Raw genomic sequence first — 20374 nt, 5'->3', positions numbered from 1 at the left:
AGATACTCCTAGTAATTTTAAAATACCTAGAAATTAGCAGAGTGTTTTCAAGGACAAATGCATGCAGTTCTTATTCAGAATGGTCTAATCATGAAGCACAGGAGAAGGGAACCACTGGAACTCTGAATACCTCTTTTTGTTGCTAATTCAGCCACTGCTTTTCTTCCCATGACTGTCAAGGTCATCCAGTCTTTCCATACCTTGTTTCCCCAGGTGCAAAATGGAGATAATTTTTCCATAACTCAGATTAAAACTAAGAAAGCTGAGATTTTTATGTTTTCAATATGGTAGGACAGAGGACTTGGGCTACACAGACAGAATTTAAACCCATTTGTTTTCCTTCACTGCCCTGAGCAGTGAAACACTATACTAACACTATAGAAAGTGTTAGAAAAGTCACTACCACCAAGTTCTTCAAACATGAAGCTCTGATGCAATGACAACTGGTGCACCTGGAACAAAGAGTCAAAGAATAAAGCTCAGCTGTGAACTTCTTCATAATGAACACAAGTCCTAAGATGAACAACGCCAGGAAATATTTTATTGATGCTAAGCAGCTTGACTTAGAAGCACCAACATTATACTGGCTTTAGTGACACTGTAAATGCCCCAGATAAAGTGACTTATATGTGATTGGTATCAAGGGGTTGCTTTGTGGATATTGGCTGAAACACAAGGCTTGGTAAGTGCAATGAGACCTTAGATGCACTTAGCCATAGACTTGTGGTCAGTGCCATTATGAAAGAGGCTGTTAATGAAGTCAGACTCCAGACATATTTGCCTCAGACCCTGCTATTCTGAAATGCACTCTTCTGAAGAACAGTCAAAACTACATACCCCTGGAAGCTAAAAATCCCATGCTTTGGCTGAGACAGCTTTGAGATCTTCATTCTCACATTAGCCCACCTTCCGAGAAAAAAGGCTGCACAGAGATCTCCTTTTTCTCCTGATGCTCCACGCTGTCCTTGCACAACTGCTTGCATCACAGGTGAAATGCACACGTGAACTGCTGAGAATGAGCATGTTTGCCTCCTGTAAAGAGCCACATGTGAAGAAAAAAGTCTGCCCTGAAAGGAAACAAGAAGATGAGGCAGAAGAAACATAATGCATCCTTGGAGAGGAACGTGCAGCTCCAACACGCGGGTCCGGGTGCTGACAGTCCTGCACGCAGAGATGTAACTCTCAGCTCTGGAATACTGAGCTAGAATTTGCTCTAGGATGTGTGCCTGGCTGGCTGCCAATCATAAGGGAGAGCAGTGCCTTTTGGCAACTCAGAGCAAGACATATCCAGAGTCCTCAATAGTACTCCTGAGGGTAACAGCAGCTGAGGGTAGATAGGATTGGACATTTTCCAAAGCATCTGGAGCAAGTGAGCCTCTTAAGCCAGGGCTGCCCAGTGCTCTCATTGTGATCTGGAACTATTAGAGAGGTGTCTGTATACTGGAATAGATATTAATTACTGCAGTGTATGATTGCTTGGGCCAAACAAGGCTCCTAATCCTTTCTTTGCATTTTTGACTTTCTTATCTCAACCATCTCCTAATGTGAAGTAGTGTAGGCCAGCACACAAGGTGTCCAGCAGCTGGAGCTCACCCACCCTTTCACTATTCATGTATCTACCTTAATAATAAGGAACCAGTAGCTGGTTTTCCACCCTGCTGGAATGACTGTCTTCCAACCTCCACAGAAGTTTGTGTTGATGCCCTTTTTGCTGGAATTTTGCTTTGCTATGAGCACCAGCCCGACCGAATTTATCCTGCACAGCCTGGTAATAACCAGTGTTTCCACAGGGCATGCAGAGGCTGGAACTTCAGTAAGAGGAACCTGCTTCTTTTTTGCCATTTGTACTTGGTAAAATACATCTGAATCCCTCTCAAACATTTTGCCTGACTAATAGCAGCATCTCACATCCCATCTTAAAAATATTCTAGCAATGAGATAATTACAGAAGGAAATAGGCTATATTTTTCTCAAGAAATCGAAATGCTAGTTTAATTTGCTAGAAGTGCTCAGGGAAATTGTTTTTCATGAAAGTTCAAGTTTCTCCACATGGACCACTGCAGCAGAAGACCATCCTTCTGTGCTCAGATCCACAGGAAAACTGTAAGTTGCATTTTACATTTCTTCCAACTGGAGTTTCAAAAATTAGCAAAGATCAGTTGTCATCATTTAGCTTTACATTTTCTAAAATCTCTATTCTTATGGAGTTTTGGGTGGCTTTTTTTGCTGTGTTTCTGTTTGCTTGTTTTAATACAGATGCAGTTTAATGAATAGTGTTGTCCATACATAAAGATAACAGAATATGGAATTTCAAGACAACACAGGCAATATTGAGCACAAGAGTTTTACCTGTTTGGATAAAGGGTTCAGTCCTGAGCCTAGGTACAAACTTGTGTAAGTCATTATATCCCTGTGTCTCTCTTTACCTGATAAAAATTGAGTACATTGTGCTTCAGACTATAGGACAAAACAGAGAACTGATGTTTTCAAGGTTTTCTGACGTCCTTTGATGAGATTGGAAAACTGAAGCTTTGCACACTTATGGAAAAATCTGAAAACCTTGTTGCCCTTCACTATTTTAATGATGAAAATGTAACAATAATGTAGCTCCCAATCAAAAGCTGAAGTCTGCAAAGCTGCAAAAGTATTTTTAAAACTGCTTTATAAGCAACACTTCACTAGATAGGTACGGTGAAAGATTATTCTTTAAGAAAAGCTTAGCACTTTCAACACTTTCAGCACTTAAACACAGAGAGATATCATATTTTTAATGTATTTTGAAGTTTATTTTTCTTAATAATTTTTAGGTCAAAAGCATTGTATGTAACCAAGAAGTGCATAGCACTGAATGCATCACTGACTAGCACAGCTCAAAGAGGACCAAGGAGACAACTCACACACTTCTGCATAAAGTACGTAACATCCATTGGTGATACCTGTGTAGCAATCTATGGGCAAGTGAAATTTATAACATCTTCATTTATTTTAAGTGTAGTCTGTTGTGTATATACAAAATCAGAAAAATATATTCCTTTTTTCTTATATACACTATATAACATGAGAATAAAATCTGGAATAGTTTGCAGTAACTTAGATGAGACTGGACTTTCAGATACAGAGCTTTAGAAACACTTCTTCAGCATCTTTTGTCTTGGACCATTGTGATAAAAAAGTTGCAGAAAGAAAGCAAACTTTCTGGACAGTATTCCTCAGCTACCTTTCTCTGGTCAATGTAATCTACATCTTCAACACAGTCTTGAGGACTTTGTTCTGGTGTTTTTTCAGACACAGAGGCAGCTGCTGGAGTCAGAACACCTTCTTGCACGTGATGCTTTGTGTTCCCTTTGTCAGCACCCACTGCTGTTAGTAGGCTTGAGTGGGTCAGCCTGAGGTGAGCACTTTGCGGGCCTTTCCTGCATACTTTAGATTTTAGTACACTTTTGGGGTCTTGACAGATCTGCTTCTGCTTCTTTAGGGATCGAGAGACTTGTTTCCAGTAGGTTTTCTGGTTTGCTGCATACTGTGCACAGCTGGAAGGGTCTCCAGAGAATTCACACCAGAACTTCTTGTCACCCTGCTTGCACTCCACATGCACAGTAGCAGCATTCATGTCTGCCACTGCCCAGGTGCACTCAGCATTCTCTTTGGTTTCAAACTTGCCTCTAGGAGATGATTTTCCTCCTTTTGACTTCTGCACTTTTTCATTTCCTTGGGTAGATGCAGTTGGGGTTTTTCCACCATCTTTTATGCCTTGTCTTCCCTTTTTTCTTTCCCTCTGTCTTTCACAATTGGCTAGCAGCATCTGGGAGACCAGCATCAACACACAAAGGAGTCCAAAGCTCTTGATCCTCATGGTCTCTGTTTTGCTGTTATCTGCCTTCAGAACAAACAAACAAAACCATAAATCCACAATCTCCCACTTTGTAAAATGTCTCTTAAGTGATTTTGACCTCTGGCTATTCTTCAAAGATATGCCAGACAGAAAGGAAGCCATTTGTTTCAAATTGAGAAAAACTATTTTGTAGGCATCCTGAAAATCATTGTAATTCACTGGTTATGATGGCATTTCAGTTTTCTGTTGAAATAAATTATGGTAGTCTTTCCAGACATCAAAAAGTAACTATTGATGCATTCTTTGCCCCTTTGACTGCTAAACAAACAGAACTACCTTTTTGCTTTTGAAGATACCTGCAGGGTACTGGACTGTGTCTAAAGCTACCAAATTCAAGGGATAAATATGCAGCTTCAGTTTTGAAATGTAGCTAGTGAGCAACTTATTATCAAGCTCATTTCTGCATCTGCACAGGACACATTTATTTCCATAGGTGTTTCTTTTTATGAAGCAGCTTTCAGGATCAGAGCAGGGTTTAAATCAGATATTTAGATTATTAAATCCCTAAATGTATTTTTCAAATGTTTCCATCATAGTAATTTCTTTAGCCAAGTTTTCATGTTGGAAAGCAGAAATTCGTGTGCAGCCACATTAATAAGGAATCTGTTTCAACATTCAGTTATCTGCAAATATCTTTGGTAGCATAAATTTAGAATGTAGAACACACAGGTTTCAGCATATGTGAGCAGGTCCTACTTTCACATATTTTTGACTTGACTTGCTTCAAGGCTTATACTATACACAAATTTTCAGTCCATAAAACCCTCTTTAGAGAACCTCATGTAGTATTAACAGCTCTGTTGCAAATACAGCAACTAATAACATTAAAATGAATAAAGATTTGACAGTAATATTCTATTGCAAGTGGAACAGTGCAAGGAGTAAGATAACTGAAAGACATACCTTGCAAGGGGATTCCCAAACGCAATCCTGACACAACTCACCTCTTTCAAAAGTGGAGCTCGTTGTAAAAGCAGCGCGGTTTTTATAAAGGCAGAGACACACCTTCAAGTCTCCAGTCAGACTATTACAACACAATAGGATACTTCAGTGCCATGTTCACTTACCTCTGACACACCTCCTTGGAAAAGGGCCAGTTCTCATTCTTAGCACAAGAAAAAAAAAGGCCTGGCTATGGTGGGTGACAAGGTGTGCTTGCGTAATTTAGGTGTTACTTTAGCCAAGTCCTTCCCTCCTCGTGAACAGCGATAAGAACTCTATCAGGTCATGAGCTTCTCTGAAAGAGCTGTTACCAGCTATTGAGGGATGTTTCCTGCACATCCTCAACAAGTTGCACTACCATTTCGTTTAGCAGAATTTGATAATGATAGTGAGAACCACTCCACAAAGCATTTCAAAGTTACCTTTCAAAATGTAATGAAGTACTTAAAAAACCCAAAGTAACTATTTGAACAATAAGTAATACGAGTCCAGAGCAGGCCACTAAGTCAAGGGCTGGAGTACCTCTCCAGGCCGGTGCAGGCCATTCAGCCTGGAGAAGAGAAGGCTCCAGTGAGATTTTACAGCAACATTTCAGTACCTAAATGGGGATTACAAGAGAGCCAGAGAGGGACTTTTTACGAGGGCGTGTAATGGTACGACATGGGGTGATGGCTTTAAACTGAAAGAGTGTAAGGCTGGATGAGATGTAAGGAAGAAATTTCTTTTTATGATGAGGTTGGCGAGACACTAGGAAAGGCTGCCCTGAGAGGTTGTGGACTTCCCATCCACAGAAGTGTTCAAGAGCAGGCTAGACAGGGCTCTGAGCAACCTGGTCTAGTGGAAGGCTCTCTGTCCATGGCAGGGGGATTGGAGCTAGATGATATTTAAGGTCCCTTCCAACCCAAACCATTTTAGGATTCTATCATTCTGCATTTAGGATGGTGAGATAGTGAGATGGTCATTTATGATGAAATGGTCAAAAGCATGAAACTCAGAAACAAATTCAAACTCCTGCAGAATTAGTGACTGAGAGGTCTAAGGGCTGAGTTCAGCTGCACAGCACTGATCTACACTCCTCCCTCTGCCAGCTTTTGTGTGTGTAAAGAAATGTGTTACATCATGAGATTTCATTATGGGACCACATCTAATGCATATTAACCTGAAAAAGAAGATGTGAGTGAAACAAGCATTAGACAAATATAGAAACACATTCAGAGTTGGGAATAGGCATCCCTCAAAGAATGGATAGAGCAGCTGGTAGCTTTGTAGCTTGGTTGCTTCAAGTGGTTTTGCTGAAGAAATGTGAGGCATTTGTTATATAAGCTTTGGAAATACAAGAATTAAAAAGGGATGCAAGAATAGAGAAAAGTAGAAATTAGTGTAAGATATAGGCAGGTATTCCTCTTTGGTTCTTTCCTATCTGATATAAATGGAATTAAACAAAGGGACAAAGCTACAGACACAGCATTGTCTGGACTGGTTTGGTGACAAGGAGACTGTTAACTTTCTGTAAAAAAAAAAACAAACAACAGAAGCAAGAAAAGGAAGAATAGTGCAATTCTTCAATGCCTGTAGGACAGAAATGTGCATTTATTTGAAATATGAATGGTCTGATCTGTGTATCAGAACTATCTCCTATTCTATGTATGTGCAGCTATCTTTGATGCTTTTTGATGGAGTTCAGGCACCACATCTGCCTTGTGCATCTTTGGTTGGCAGGAGTTACTATGAAACTGTTTGCAAAAGTCTGCTAAATGTGACAGACTTGTGGTTAACACTGGCAAAGGCTGATGATGGGGGCAAGGATGACTTGATCAGGAAATGTTTAACAATATGTCAGGTTGGAAGGGAATCAGAGAATGAAAGCAATGTAAGAGAGTAGTAAGCAAGGTAGTATCTTGCTCAGGAATACTAAACTGATGTTACATAGTATACACAGTACTATCTAGAGTATTTAGGATTTAGCAGGGATCCTCAGAACAAAGCAGCTGTATTAGTGTGGCTCTGTGCTGTAGTTAATGAGCCTCTCAGCAGGGCTAATTACTCTGGGTACACCATAAAGCCAAAGGGCTATGCTAACCTCACATTCTGGTACTAATTTAGGTATGGTTTTATTGTGCCTGATTGCTAGTGTAAACATACTATAAATTGATTTTTGTGTGACAGATTAGGGTATTGGTTCAGCTATAGGAGCCTGAGCAATCTGGTTTCAGGACCAAAGCCAGAAACCTAACCAAACCACAACACACACCTTCCTACTACAGCTGAACAACATCTCCAAATAGGTAAGAGAGGAAGGTTAAAAGTATGTAAGGAACCATGGGAAATGGGACCAAGCACAAAATTTACAGGAAGGAAATATGTGTTCCTGTCCCAGCTCTGTCATAGACTTTGTCAGAGATATTTACTTGGAGATGACACTGGTTCTTCACCTGGAAAGGGAATTCTCTTGTAGGTGATGCTTCAATGGTTTTTTGTTGGTGTTTACAAAATGCCATTTAGTGGTGAAATCAATCACAACATATTGAAAATATTTAAGCCCTCCACCATTCATTGCTTCCAAAACTGCCTATTTTGACAGCTTTGATGAGCAAAATAAGTTTTAATGTTAATCTCAGTTCAGCTGCCCCGTTATTGACAGTACATATCCTAGTCTTCTTACTTCATAAAAATGGGGGAGGACAGGGAGAGAAAAGGCTGCACAAGTGAAGATCTGCTTTCTGCTGCTTTGGTGCTTCCTCCCCGAGGCTGTGGCAAACTGGACACATGTTGGCTCTTCCTGTCTTTAGCTCGCAGAAACTCCTGTAGACAATTCTGCAGTCAAGAGTTTGTTGACATGGGCACTTACATCTTTGAGATGATCTTGAGCCAGCTGGAACTCTTGCCTAACCTGCTTAGATGATTTCAAAACCTCAGCAAACTAAGATGTACGTATTTAGGTGCATAAAATACAGTCTCAGTCTATGGAGGTTAGTCTGGACATCAGGAAGTTTTACTGCTATGTCTCTAGAATATATTTTTTTTTTGTTTTGTTTTCATTAGACATGAACTGATGTTTTGTGGATGCCTTTCACCTACCTGGGCATATAGTTCATTTTGTACCCCAAAAATTCTGCTGGGAGTTGTCCTATCAGTTGATCAGAACAGTCACCTTCTTCAAATGTCATCCTGGAAAGAAAGTACACAAAATTAAAGTAGGAGCTTGGTTTCTTAGGTACTTAATTAGCACCTCATTGCCAAAAAAAAATTCTGCAAAAGCCTATTTGTAATATGATTTCCAAGAATGTATTTTTTTTTCTTTCTGCCATGCACATTTTAAAATTCACCTTAGTTATGGACTTTGCTGGGCTGAAATGCTGTTTGCCTGTAAACTGCAGACATGGTTTTGCCATAAAACAAACAGGGCAGATAATTCATCAAAAGACAATTTGATCCACACAATGAATGGCAAATGTGGATGGCTAATTTGGTGAAGTCAAATCTATGGAGAGCTGTTTAGTTATTAAAGTAGAAAGGCACTACATTTCCATTCTTAAGTAAACAAGCTTCAGTCAAAGAACTCGTAACTTGATTTCCTTTTTGATTCTATAAGTCTAGGATTTACAGGACAGTAAGCCAACAGCCCTAAGTGCTGAAACCCTTTTATATAGCAACGAAATAGTTACCACACAGGCAGTGGCTCCACTGCCAGCTCTTCTGTATCTCACTGCCTATGCTCAACACTTCAGAAGAATGTTCCACAGCCTACTGTCACTTCTCTGAAAGAGTACAGTTAATTTAAAATGTGATGATGGTTTCAATGCACTGAGATCTGCTTATTAACTATTCTACATGGAGGCACAATTATTTGAAAGAAGCTGAAGAAAACTCATCAGTTAACAACTTTCAGTTACTTCGGGCCTGGGGTTAAATTCATATTAGTTAAATAAATATGAAAGAAAAAAAAAGGCACTAGATTCTCTCTTCATTGAGTCTTTAACAGTGTCCAATTATTTCACAAACTGACCAAAACTGACACCCAAATTTGGCAGAGCAGTGTCCAAGTGAAAGCTGATAACACAAAACCTCAGTAAAAAGATAAACAAATACAAGGTAATTCAAACAAATGTTAAGTGTAAGTCAATCACAGAACAACAGACACCATATGACTGCTGTATATTAATTTTAAACTAATAAAAAAGAGAATCTTACAAGACTAAATAGTAAGGAAATTATAGCAATTAAATTCTAGTCCATGCAGAGGTTCACATTTACATTTAAGAACTAAATTCCTGAAACACTGATGAATTGAACACTGCTGCTTCATACAGTGGTTATCTATGAGTGAAACCAACAGCTTAATGATTTTATCCATCACTTGCAGGTGTAGTTTTACTGATTCCCTTCCTCATCTATGAAGTTCATAGTTTTTGCTTGCAGTGTTTCTTCATTTACTTGCTGCATTATGTTGGCAACATTTTGATTAAGATATCTTGAAATTCATTACTGCCAGGGTGTAGTTTCTGTTCAGCAGAGGTCTAACCCTCTTGACTCCCAGCTCATGTGTGGCAGTCAGCAGTTGGTAATCTATTCCCTTGCTGCCTACTGAACACACTGTCACGTGGAGTTGGAAAAGGGAGAGTTTGTTTTCAAACCTGCAGAGCTTTATCTCTGTAGGCAAGGACAGAGGCATTTTCAGAAAAATATAAGTGGTTTTAATTAACCCAAGGAGATCCAAGCCAGTGATGGAATGTGACCACTAGAAAAAGGAAATCCCTCTTGTTTAATGAGGTAATACAGAGGAAAAAAAACCATATATATAGGAGACAGAAAATTTTGATGCCAAATGGAGTTTACTGAGTGTTTCACCTTGGCAGGAGGAGGTCTTCTGAATTCAATAAGGGTAGGAAATTTGCAATGTCTTCTCTCCCTTAATTTTATTTTGAAAGTATATTAGGCCAACCTTAAAGAAAATTAGCCTCGACTCTGAAGCAATTCAAAGAAGTATAAATAATTGCCATTACTAATTAAACATTATTACCCTCTTCTATACAGGATGTTAAATGCTGATGTCATAATAAAAATTATTGTTACGATACAAGAGTATGGTATATATATATATATATATACAAGTATATGGTGGCAAACATATCCAAATCTAAACAGATCCTAAGATTTTGATCACTTTATATTTGCATTTGATAATGCTACAGGATTACCAAATAAGATGAGATTTCATAGATTAAAAAAAACACCTGTTTTTTCTTCTTCTGTAGGATTTATCTTTCATAGAATAGAAAAGCTATATTTTATATATATAAAGAAAAAATTCTTACAAGAAAAATAACATGAAATGGAGGGATACTAGACTGAAATGTGTTTCATACTGATTTTTCCAATATCAGGAAGAACTTATCCTCAAAATCTGATTTTATATATTTTCATTTACTTTTAGCTCTAATGGAAGTTAATCACTTCTCTATCTCAAGCACAGCTAAAGATTTTCCAAGAACAGTCATTTCATTGTCCTGTGGTTTTATTTGAGCAGGCTGGCTGCTGGATTTATTACCATAGATTCAGTATATTCAGGGCATGCTCAAGTTGATTTGGTAGCCAAGGGAAACAAACACTGACTAATTACCATCTTAGTCTGCTAAGATTTTCATAGCTTAGAGCAATGCAATAGCCTGTCTGTCTGACCAGAAAATCAGAAATACAATCAGACAAAGGATTGCCCTCTTATAGAGAAATAAAGTGAGTAAAATAACAAAAAGATGCCATTGTAAATTACTGGCTGCCATTAGTCTACTCAGGGTAATGGCAAGTCATGCATAACTATGAGAAGGCAGAATTGGACACATTACACAAAACCATCAGACGGTATTGCTGGAACACAAGGGACTGTGTTACAGCTCAGTGCAGTCTACCATAAGCACTGCACACCCAATGCTCCAATCAAAACCTTCTTTCAGCTGCTGTGAATCCCTGATCTCTCATTGAAGTATTGCAGTGAAAAACTCCCATATGCTTTTTCAGATGAGTAGCAGAAAAATGTCTTTGTATTAAGGCATTACTTGTAGAGTCACTTCAGGAAGATGAAGGTAAGAAATGAGGTTCAGCCCTCTTCTAGTTCTAATCCACCTTCTCATAAAAGTAAGATGCTTCTTTTTTTCCTTAGTGGGAATTTAAAATTACTTAGGCAACTGTTTCAGGGTTTTTTTCTGATGTATACACTGTGGACTCTACTTAATTACTTCTTGTGAAGGCAGCAGAAATACTAATTGATCCTGCATAAGTGAAGGGAACCAAGACCAGAGAATAGTTATGGTGCGGAACATTTCAAATATTCACTAGATCAGTGAAGAAATTCTTCCACACCCTAATGTGGTTGCAGAGTGATACAGAATCATAATGAATGGAGTTGAAGACAGAACATGTACAGGCCAAGATGTGGTAGATTAGGAAGACATTCTTTCCGAGCTGCCAACCACTTGTTTCGAGGTTGCATCTGTGCTTCTGTGAACCACATGTGATCTGAACCTTTTACTTCCAGAAATCAAAGCAACTTAGATTTCCTTTCTAGATTTTCTCTAATGCAGTCCTGGTCAGGATACATGGGCTTTCAAAAGTCTGGTTTATACATCAGTGATAGCTCTGGTCTTTGTCTATTCTCAGGATCCTTTCCATAATGCTTAGGGCTGTTCTGTGAATAAGTTAAGCTGTAGCAATAAATATACATGTATGTACATATACAGATTATAATCTAATATAATAGAAGCATTGAATAGTTTTCTGCTTTCTATTATAGTCATTAATATTAGTGGGTTTATTCATATATTTGTTGAAATAAGTGGTGCATATATGTGTGTGGAGAGAGAACAGGTGGATCCACCCTAACTAAGAAAATATATTGCATAAACTCTCGTGAGTTCATCAGTGCCTGGTAATTTTGTGGGGTTTAGCACTGGTTTCATGCACAGCAAGATGTTTCTAGCACTTCCTATGGAATAAATATTCATTTCATTTACACTTTTTAAGTACAGTGGGAAAATAGAAACAGGAACCAAGAAATTGTTCCAGGAAAGGGAAACCAGGAATGAGGAATGGAAAACCAGGGGCTTTATGATGTAGGAGACTGTGTTGAGTCTGGCTGGGATGGATTTAAGTTTTTATAGCAGCCAGTACGGTGCTGTGTTTTAAATTTGTAACTAGAACAGTGCTAATAACATACCTATGTTTTAGCAGTCACTAAACAGCATGAAGGCTGCCTCTGTTTCTCACTGTGCCCTCTCTCCAAAAAGTAAGCTGGGGGTGGGCCAGAGGTAGGGAGGGAACACAGCCAGGACAGCTGACCCCAGCTGACCACAGGGACCACAGAGATATTCCATACTGTATGATGTTGCACACAGTAATAAAACTGGGGGTTGTCTTTCTAGAATAATCAAATAATCACAGCTTGGAGACTGGCTGGGCATCAGCCTGCTTGGTAGAGGTGTAGAGTGAATGCCTTTGCATCACTTGGTGTTGTTTTCCCCCTTTTCCTTTCACCTATTAAGATGTATTTGTCTCTACCCACATTCTTTCCTCTCCATTTCTCTTCCAGTTCTCTCTTCCATCCCATTGGAGAGAGGGAGAGAGTGGTTGGAGGGGGGCTTCACTGATGTCTGGGGTCACCCACCACAGAGACTTCAATCCTGCAAATAACTAACAGGATTTTTTATTTCAGTGGATTTCAGATGAAAAGAAACCAACAGAGATTTCAGTCCCTGTTCAGAACTATTCTGTCACTAAAAGTACTTATGGCCAAGCTACACTGACATCGCCCTGGCCCTATCCTCTAAACCATGGCAGGTGCCTCAGCAAAGACAACAAGAAGGTGCAGTCACAGCTGGGACAACTATTTTGCTGAGTTAGATTACTACTTTTGAAGAAACTGTTTCTGGAAAAAGTGTTCTTGGACTAACAGAGGCTATGCCTCCACGAGTCACATCAACCACCATAGCCTGACCTATCCACTGACCAGATTAGCCACAAAGTTTGTCCTCCATGACCTTTGGGTTATCCTTGAAACATAGTATAGGCTGTAGGGTTCCAGAGCTCACATCTGGAAGGGGTCCTGAAAACTCCAGTTGAAAGCTCAGCAGTTCAGAAGAATGACTGTAAAGGTCTGCATTTCACAGCTGCTGTGTGGGCTGGCAGCTCCCAGCTTTTCTACTTCTGACACAAGTCTCTGAAAGCACAGAGAAAGGACAAAAGGAATGGACAAATCTTATTTGCCATTTTCATTTTACTGAACTCAGCAGGTTCAGTTATATAGTGAATAGAAGTCATTGACAAAGCAAAAAAGTTTCCTGATCTATCTTTCCAGTGCAACTTTTTATGGTTAGCAAAAGTCGAAAGGATGCACATACTTCAGCATTTATGATAAATTTGGGGGTTGCTTAGTTAACAAAGAGAAGATACTATGTCTCTGAAGTGTTTTTACTTGGATCATTTCTAACTCTACAGCTCCTCCATGTGGAGATAATTAACAAACAAGAAATTAATAATCCTAAACACTAGGAACTAATATTTTTTTTAATGGGCTTGCAGAGAACTAGCAATTTTAAGTATTTCAGACTATTTTAGAAGTATTCAACCCTGTTGAGCCACAACTCCATTTTCTGAAAACAGGTGAAAAGCAGCGCATCAGAATGTCACTGTTGATGGTGCAGCTTTCCAATTCCAATTCTAGTTTAAATTACTGCTTTTCCCTTTGATATCATATGAATCACACAAAGTAACCTTTTATCCATTTTTAATTCTATTTGTTACTCTGCGCCTGTAGAGGAATCTCACATCTATGTCCTACTTCTTGCCATTAGGGAATGTAGGGATTTTTCTCCCATACGTGGGTAAAGAGGACCTAAATCCTGGTTAACTAATCCCTGTTTTGGAACAGGGATGAAGGCTGTATCTAGTAAAGAACAGCCTTCCCATAACCACTTCCTGCATTGCTTGTCCACAGCCTACAGAAACTGAGTCCTCGATTATCTAATGCAGTATTTAAAACAATTATTTACTAAATAGTGAATATTATTTGTGTCATTGATGACACAGTCCAAGTTACTTCAGGCTCTACAGAGGGATCTGTACAGGCTGAATTGATGATCCAAGGCCAATGGTATGAGGTTTAACAAGGCCAGGTGTTGGCTCCTGCACTCGGGCCACAGCATCTCCAGGCAGTGCCACAGGCTGGGGGCAGAGCAGCTGGAAAGTGGCCCAGTGGAAAAGGACCTTGGGGTGCTGGTCAACAGTGCCTGAACATGAGCCAGCAGTGTGCCCAGGTGGCCAAGAAGGCCAATGGCATCCTGGCCCATTTCAGAAACAGTGTGGCCAGCAGGATCGTGGCAGTGATTGTTCCTCTATACTGGGCACTGGTGAGGCTGCACCTCGAATCCTGTGTCCAGTTCTGGGCCCCTCGTTGTAAGAAAGACATTGAGGTGCTGGAGTGAGTCCAGAGAAGGGCAATGGAGCTGGTGAAGGGGCTGGAGCACAGATTTGATGAGGACTGGCTGAGGGAGCTGGAGGTGTTTAGCTTGGAGAAAAGAAGGCTCAGGTGGCACCTTCTCATGCTCTACAACTCTCTGAAAAGAAGTTGTTAGCCAGATGAGGTCTTATCCCAGGTAAAAAGTGATAGAACAAAAGAAAGTGGCCTCAGGTTGTGCCAGAGGAGATATAGATTGGATATTAAGTTGGAACACACTGTCCAGGGAAGTGGTAGAATCACCATCCCTGGAAGTGTTCTAAAGGTATGTGGATGTGGCACTTGGGGATATGGTTTAGTTGTGAACGCAGTGGTGCTAGGTCAGGATTTGACTTCAGATCTTAAAATAAATGGAGCTAGCCGATTCCTTTTGACACCAGTATTTCATAGTACAGTTGAGCTCAGCAAAGAAACCTTAGACCTGCCTCATTTCAGCACCACTAAAAGCCCAAAACTGCTCTAAACTAGGACAAGCTGTTGACCGAAGCGTTCTGAGTAATTACGCTCTACACCAGAAAAGGGCTAATGGCTAACCCACTGCTGTGGTAGAGGGTGAGATAGGGTGCACCAGTCAGGCCTCTTTCACTCCAGCATTAGGCTGAAATCAAGAATAAAAATGATAACACTTGGACAGCTTCTGAAAGAACAAAAAGAGATTTTTGAAGGTGAACAAAACTTATGAAATGATCTCACAAAATTATTTCAAACCATAATTTATCTAAAGACAGGATAAAATAGAGTAATTATGGAGGGCAAAAGCCACCTTTTTCATTGCTGTCTTCTTGCCATATTGTAAATTCTTGCCACTTGTAAATTTTAGTTTTGGAATAATCAGTGAAATCTTGGCATCCTCAAGGGTCCTTTTCTGTTAACCCATCAATATGTTCTCTGTTACTCCAGCTACCCCAGACCAGCTGCTTACTACTTGCACAAAGCTTTTTTTAAATATAAAAACACAGAGTAGGTTTTAAATATTATTTTTGTTCCTTTCCTTATCAGCTCTTTCTCCCTTCTCTGAATCATTTTATTTAAGGTAATGAACAGAAAGAAGCCAAGAGTAATGGTTTTAATTAAGTAAAAACATAACTAGACCAGAGAAACACCGCTGCATTCAGTTGGGAGACACATTAAACTACATGCTGGCACACATAGGCAGGTATTCACTGGGCACACCATATATATTAATGGCACACTATATATGTTAATCTCCATTTTGCAGCACAACAGATTTATGGTTGGAAGAACTAATGAGATGTGGGCAGGTAGGCAGGCAGATACAACTGTAAGCAGCGAGACCAGAGGAAGTGCTGGAGTTTGCAGGGCATTATTGTATCTGTGTGCATCACCCACAGTAAAACCATGTGATGGGCTGGCTCTGTTTGGGAGTCCTCACTGCACGTTCAAGGGTCAAAGTTGAGGCAAGTGGGGCATGAGACTTTATTCCCATATGTGTACTCATCTAGTAGAATTACAAAACTGTGTGTTAAATTTTTATTTCTGCTTAAATAAAAGTGTAGTACTGTTTAACATCCTAGCTTCTGTCGACACATCTGCTGTCAGAGGCTGCCTTACATGTTTCTCTTTCCTGACCTTTTAAAGGTAGATAATGATACGTCTATGTTGGACAGATGCAAGGAAGTTACCTTTACTATTCTTTTTTTTAAATATCCTGAAATGCACTAGTAGAGGGCAATGTGGAAATAAAATGTGTTACAATTTTAAACCATTTCTGCAACTGAGAAACTGACTTCTGGCTGAGACCAATATTTCTGTTGCAGTCAGTTTTCTTTTCCAGGTCTGTGGACTGACAAGTGATGCACTTACACAAAGCTCTTGTAAAAGCACATTGGCAATTAAATTGTTACATGTCTCTTTACATAGCCAGAATTATTTTTGTTTTGAATAACTTTTATATAATTCAGGAGAGGCATAAACATGAGGATGACATAAAAAATTAATTACCTGAGGATGTCCTTTTCAGTTGGATTTCTTCCTGTCTCTCAGATATTTACAATGTGCCTTTCCTCTCACAGATGCTGAAGGCAGTCAGTTTTCTACAGTGCTTTCTAGTCCAAGACAATTGACTTTTCACTGCCCATGTAAATTATGCTGTAGCTGCAGGGTAGTCTTATACTAATCTTTGCTATTTGAGTTAAACTAATATGTAGATGTTTAAAAAGGGCCATGATATACCCAGAAGAATAATTTGGCTGCTGATAAAGATTTAAAGTAATCTTTAATTTCAGATCCTGTGTTCTTTCCAAGTCAGAAACCCTCATGACACAATCCTACACACACACAAAAAATAAATAAATAAATTAATAATGAGGAAATTGTTTGTTCCTTTAAATCATTATGATAGTTTCTATTGTGCTTTAAAGAGCTTCAAATGAATTATGTTTCTGCCAAAGAACACTGCTGCTACTGAGGTGAAATATGTAGAGTTCTATAAAAAGTTTTATAGTTCTCTAAGGTGAAGGAAAATGGTATTTTTGATTTCTTTCAGTTGTTGACCCACCTGAGCCAAGATTTCCAGTATGATCAAAGGCTACTGAATTGATTCTAACTATGTAAAAGATTTCAGGCCCAAGAAGGCAGGGGAGAGAGATGACTACAGGTGATGTTCTATATTGCTGCCATTTAATGATTCTTATGTCTTCTTGTCTGGTACATTGGGAAAAATATCTCCTGTCATGCTGGAGTAGCCCACCTTCCTGGCAGACACAGTGTGGATTTCTACAGAAGGGTTTTAAAAACAGGTCTTGGAAAATCTCTCAGATGGAGAAAGGGGCATGGAATGGGTCATGAGGGACAACAGTATTTGAGGCAGGTCTTGGGGACAGAAAGACATCTTGTCCTAAAAAACCACATCTCCACAGCCTGGTCTGGCATCCAGCTTTGGGGCAAACCCACTTGCCCATGGCCCAAGTTCACCAACATGACTCAAAAGATAACAGTGTCTCTTCTGCTGTGGCCCCATCCCATAGCAGGGTCCAGCCAGCCATCCCTCCCCTGAGCACTGATGCTCCCAGCTGGTCCCTGCAGAAGAGCCAAGATGGCAACACCTGCCAGTAAACCCCGCTCGTCAGCACCACTCAGTGCCCCGGAGCCACAGCCCAACCCCACCACTGCAACATGGCCCCACAACACAAGAGCAGCCCCCGGGGGCCGGCACAGCTGCTCACACCTGTGTCACAGGCAGCTCCCTCAGGAGGTGACCCTCTCAGAGGCCATGTGACTTTCCCCCTCCCGAAAAACAGGTGCTGCTCAAACACTGGAGCTTCAGCTTCATTTGCTCCATCTGAGACCCCAAAGAGCTATGAGAGGCTCAGGCAATGTTTTGTACATGGATGTGGAAACCCTACTCCATGCTTGCCTCCTGTCACCTTCCCACACCAACCAGGTCTCCCACGTTATTCCAAGGGCATCAGATAACCTTCTCCAGCTGCAAACACACATTTGTGGATTATCATGGTAAATTTCTGGAGCATAGAAGACAGGGGATCATCTCAGTACCCCGGTGACAGCACCCATGTGGTCTGCACCTGCCTTGAAGGGGGGATGAGGGAAGCATGGGGGGCAACACTCCTGTCCACCCGCTGGGCTGTTTGGCAGAGGAAATGGGGAGGCCCCTCTGCCAGACTTCAGAGCCTGAATTTGGCTACCCATTTCTTTTGCTGGGAAGCTTCTAGACCTCGTCAGTTCCTAAGCAAATTCTTCATTTTATTACAGCTGCATTTGTGGGGAGGGCCCCCATGTTACACCAGTAAGATAAATAAAAGGACAACCAATGTCACCATTGGCACATTAATTTTCACAGGCCACAGCAGTAGTGACAGAGTAATGCAGGGGTTTTTTTACATCTGCAGCCAGCAGATCTAAAAGAACACCACTGTTTCCCCTCCTAACTACAATCACTGTGAGCCTGGAGGCAGCAGGAGTTACCATGGGAGGGATGCCTACAGCGAGCAGCAGGTTATGCAAACAGTTTTATAACCTGCTGAGGAGAGGGCGGCAGGGAGGGGAACACGAACTTCTGCTCCAAATCAGATGTCGGCTTCATTTTTTTTTTCGCTCTGTACATACAGTTCTGTGCTTCCAGGACACACAGCTACTCTGGAAATTCAGCACCTGGCCTCCTGCCTGACATCAAGCAGTTAACTTCGTATGCAAGATGAGAGAGTGAACAACGTGTCCATGAGATAACACCAATGTCATGTCATTGTACCCACTGCATCTCCCCCGCTTTGTCTTCTTACTCCTGTTCTTGTGCATGTATCACATACTTTTTGTTACTGTAAAATGATCTCTGCAGTCTGATTAGAACAATTCTCCTGTTTGTAAGGGGAAAAGCAGAGAGAGCCAAAAAAAAAAATCTCCTGAGCTGTGTCTGACTCCTCTTCAGAGAAGAAGAGAAACAGAAAAAAAGCAATTGACAACGACAAAGTTTCTACAGAAGAAGGAACGGCAACAGGCAGCCTTGGGAAATTTTAGTTTTTACTTTGTCCTTGTATTTTTGTGGAAGATCTCTGTCCCTAAAATCCATGCCATATTAACTATGAAATCTACCAAAAAATCAAGAATGCAAAATGTGAAGCTGCAAGAACAACCAAGCACACCTAAACAATTCTCTCGGAAAACACCAGAGTGCACTACTGCATAGTTGAGATGATTTACAAGCAGGCTAAGCAATATTATGGGGGTGTGAATTTGGCCTACTTCAGGAAAAAAAACCCTCCACACTGCAAACAGCGATTTTCTTAGGTTGGGGTATTTGATTTTAAGGCGTTTCGTGCTCCCTAACACCTGACTTCTTTAATGATTTTCTCTGCTGTCAAAACCAGGCTAAATTAAAATATGTATCAAAGGTCAGAGGCACTGAACACAAAGTTACCCAAGATGATGCATTTGACTTAATGATGAGATCTGCCATCAGAAAGTACTTAACAAAATAATGTCTCTGGTTCAATTTGGCAGAACGGCTGATCTAAGAGCATTTTCCCACTTTCAGGAGATAGAGGTGCTAAGAGAGGTGTTCATTATTGAATAACCAGAACTTATAAGCTTTATTCTGTGTTTCCATTGTAAATCATAGAATCATTCAGACCAGAAGACACCTTAGGAGGTTTGTAGTACAACCTTCTCCTCAAAGCAGTTCACAGCGAATTCTGACTATGTTGCTTAAACTTTGTCCAGTTGGTCTTGGAATGCTCCACAGATGGAAATTCTAGAGCTGCTCTGGGGAACCCACTGCTGCGTCTATCCTTCTTAAAGAGAATGTTTTCCCTTACACCTAGTCAGAACCTCGCTGGTTTCAATTTGTGACCATGACCTCTTTTTCTCCTATCACACAAGTCAGTGAAGAGCACGGCTCTATATTCTCCACAGCCTCCTCACATGTATCGAGGGGCAGCTACTAGGTCCCCCCCACCTCCCCAAGTCTTCTCCAGGCTGAACACAACCCATTCCCTTGATCTTTCCTCACAGGAGCATGCTCCAGTTCTGACCATCCCAACGGCTTCCCATTACACTCACTCCAGTCTTTCTTAGATCGTAACTATGCGTGTTAAATACACATCCTTTCGTACACAGGCTCTCCAAATGCTTCATATTGCTTTTCTTGAAGGCTTCCCTTGTCAAAGTAACAAATACTCACGTTGCTTCAGTGGGAACCTAAACGTGAGGGTCCCGAGGCAGATGGACACCTCACACTGCACTGAATTAACAGCAGAAGTAGCAGGTCTGGGTATCAGTGCTCTCCCTGCCTGCAGGAATCCAGACATTTTTGCCTGCTGTTCCTCTGTCGGGAAAATAAAGACAAATTCAAAGACCTCCCTCCACTTGAACGGATTTCCTGAGGTATTTACATGTACAGGGACTAACTGGTTTACCTAAAATGAATGAAACAGCAGTTTTCATTCACAAGGTACCCAAAGACTGCATTAAACTCACCACAAAAACTTTTCAATCCATCCTTTGATAAATAGCACTTTCATACCCAGAAGGTAACTGAAATGTCATAACTGGTTTCTGGT

The 20374-nt window shown here is 40.5% G+C and overlaps 1 protein-coding gene across 1 annotated transcript; it reads right to left on the bottom strand.

The window, feature by feature from the left end:
- Positions 1–2759: 2759 nt before the first annotated feature.
- FGFBP1 (fibroblast growth factor binding protein 1) lies at positions 2760–4922 on the bottom strand. The gene is made up of 2 exons (XM_064653194.1): positions 4796–4922; positions 2760–3877 (listed from the first exon to the last, which is right to left on the bottom strand). The coding sequence occupies exon 2, from the start codon at positions 3851–3853 to the stop codon at positions 3137–3139; it is 717 nt and encodes a 238-aa protein (XP_064509264.1). The 5' UTR covers positions 3854–3877; positions 4796–4922; the 3' UTR covers positions 2760–3136.
- Positions 4923–20374: the final 15452 nt, after the last annotated feature.

Source organism: Pseudopipra pipra, chromosome 4 (genome assembly GCF_036250125.1).
Source record: "Pseudopipra pipra isolate bDixPip1 chromosome 4, bDixPip1.hap1, whole genome shotgun sequence".
Classification (NCBI taxonomy): domain Eukaryota; kingdom Metazoa; phylum Chordata; class Aves; order Passeriformes; family Pipridae; genus Pseudopipra; species Pseudopipra pipra.
The sequence above is the reverse complement of the archived record's forward strand: the minus strand, read 5'-3'. Positions and strand labels throughout refer to the sequence as shown.

Excerpts from the sequence above, each read along its gene's own strand:
- FGFBP1 (XM_064653194.1), bottom strand. The coding sequence starts at position 3,853 with ATGAGGATCAAGAGCTTTGGACTCCTTTGTGTGTTGATGCTGGTCTCC.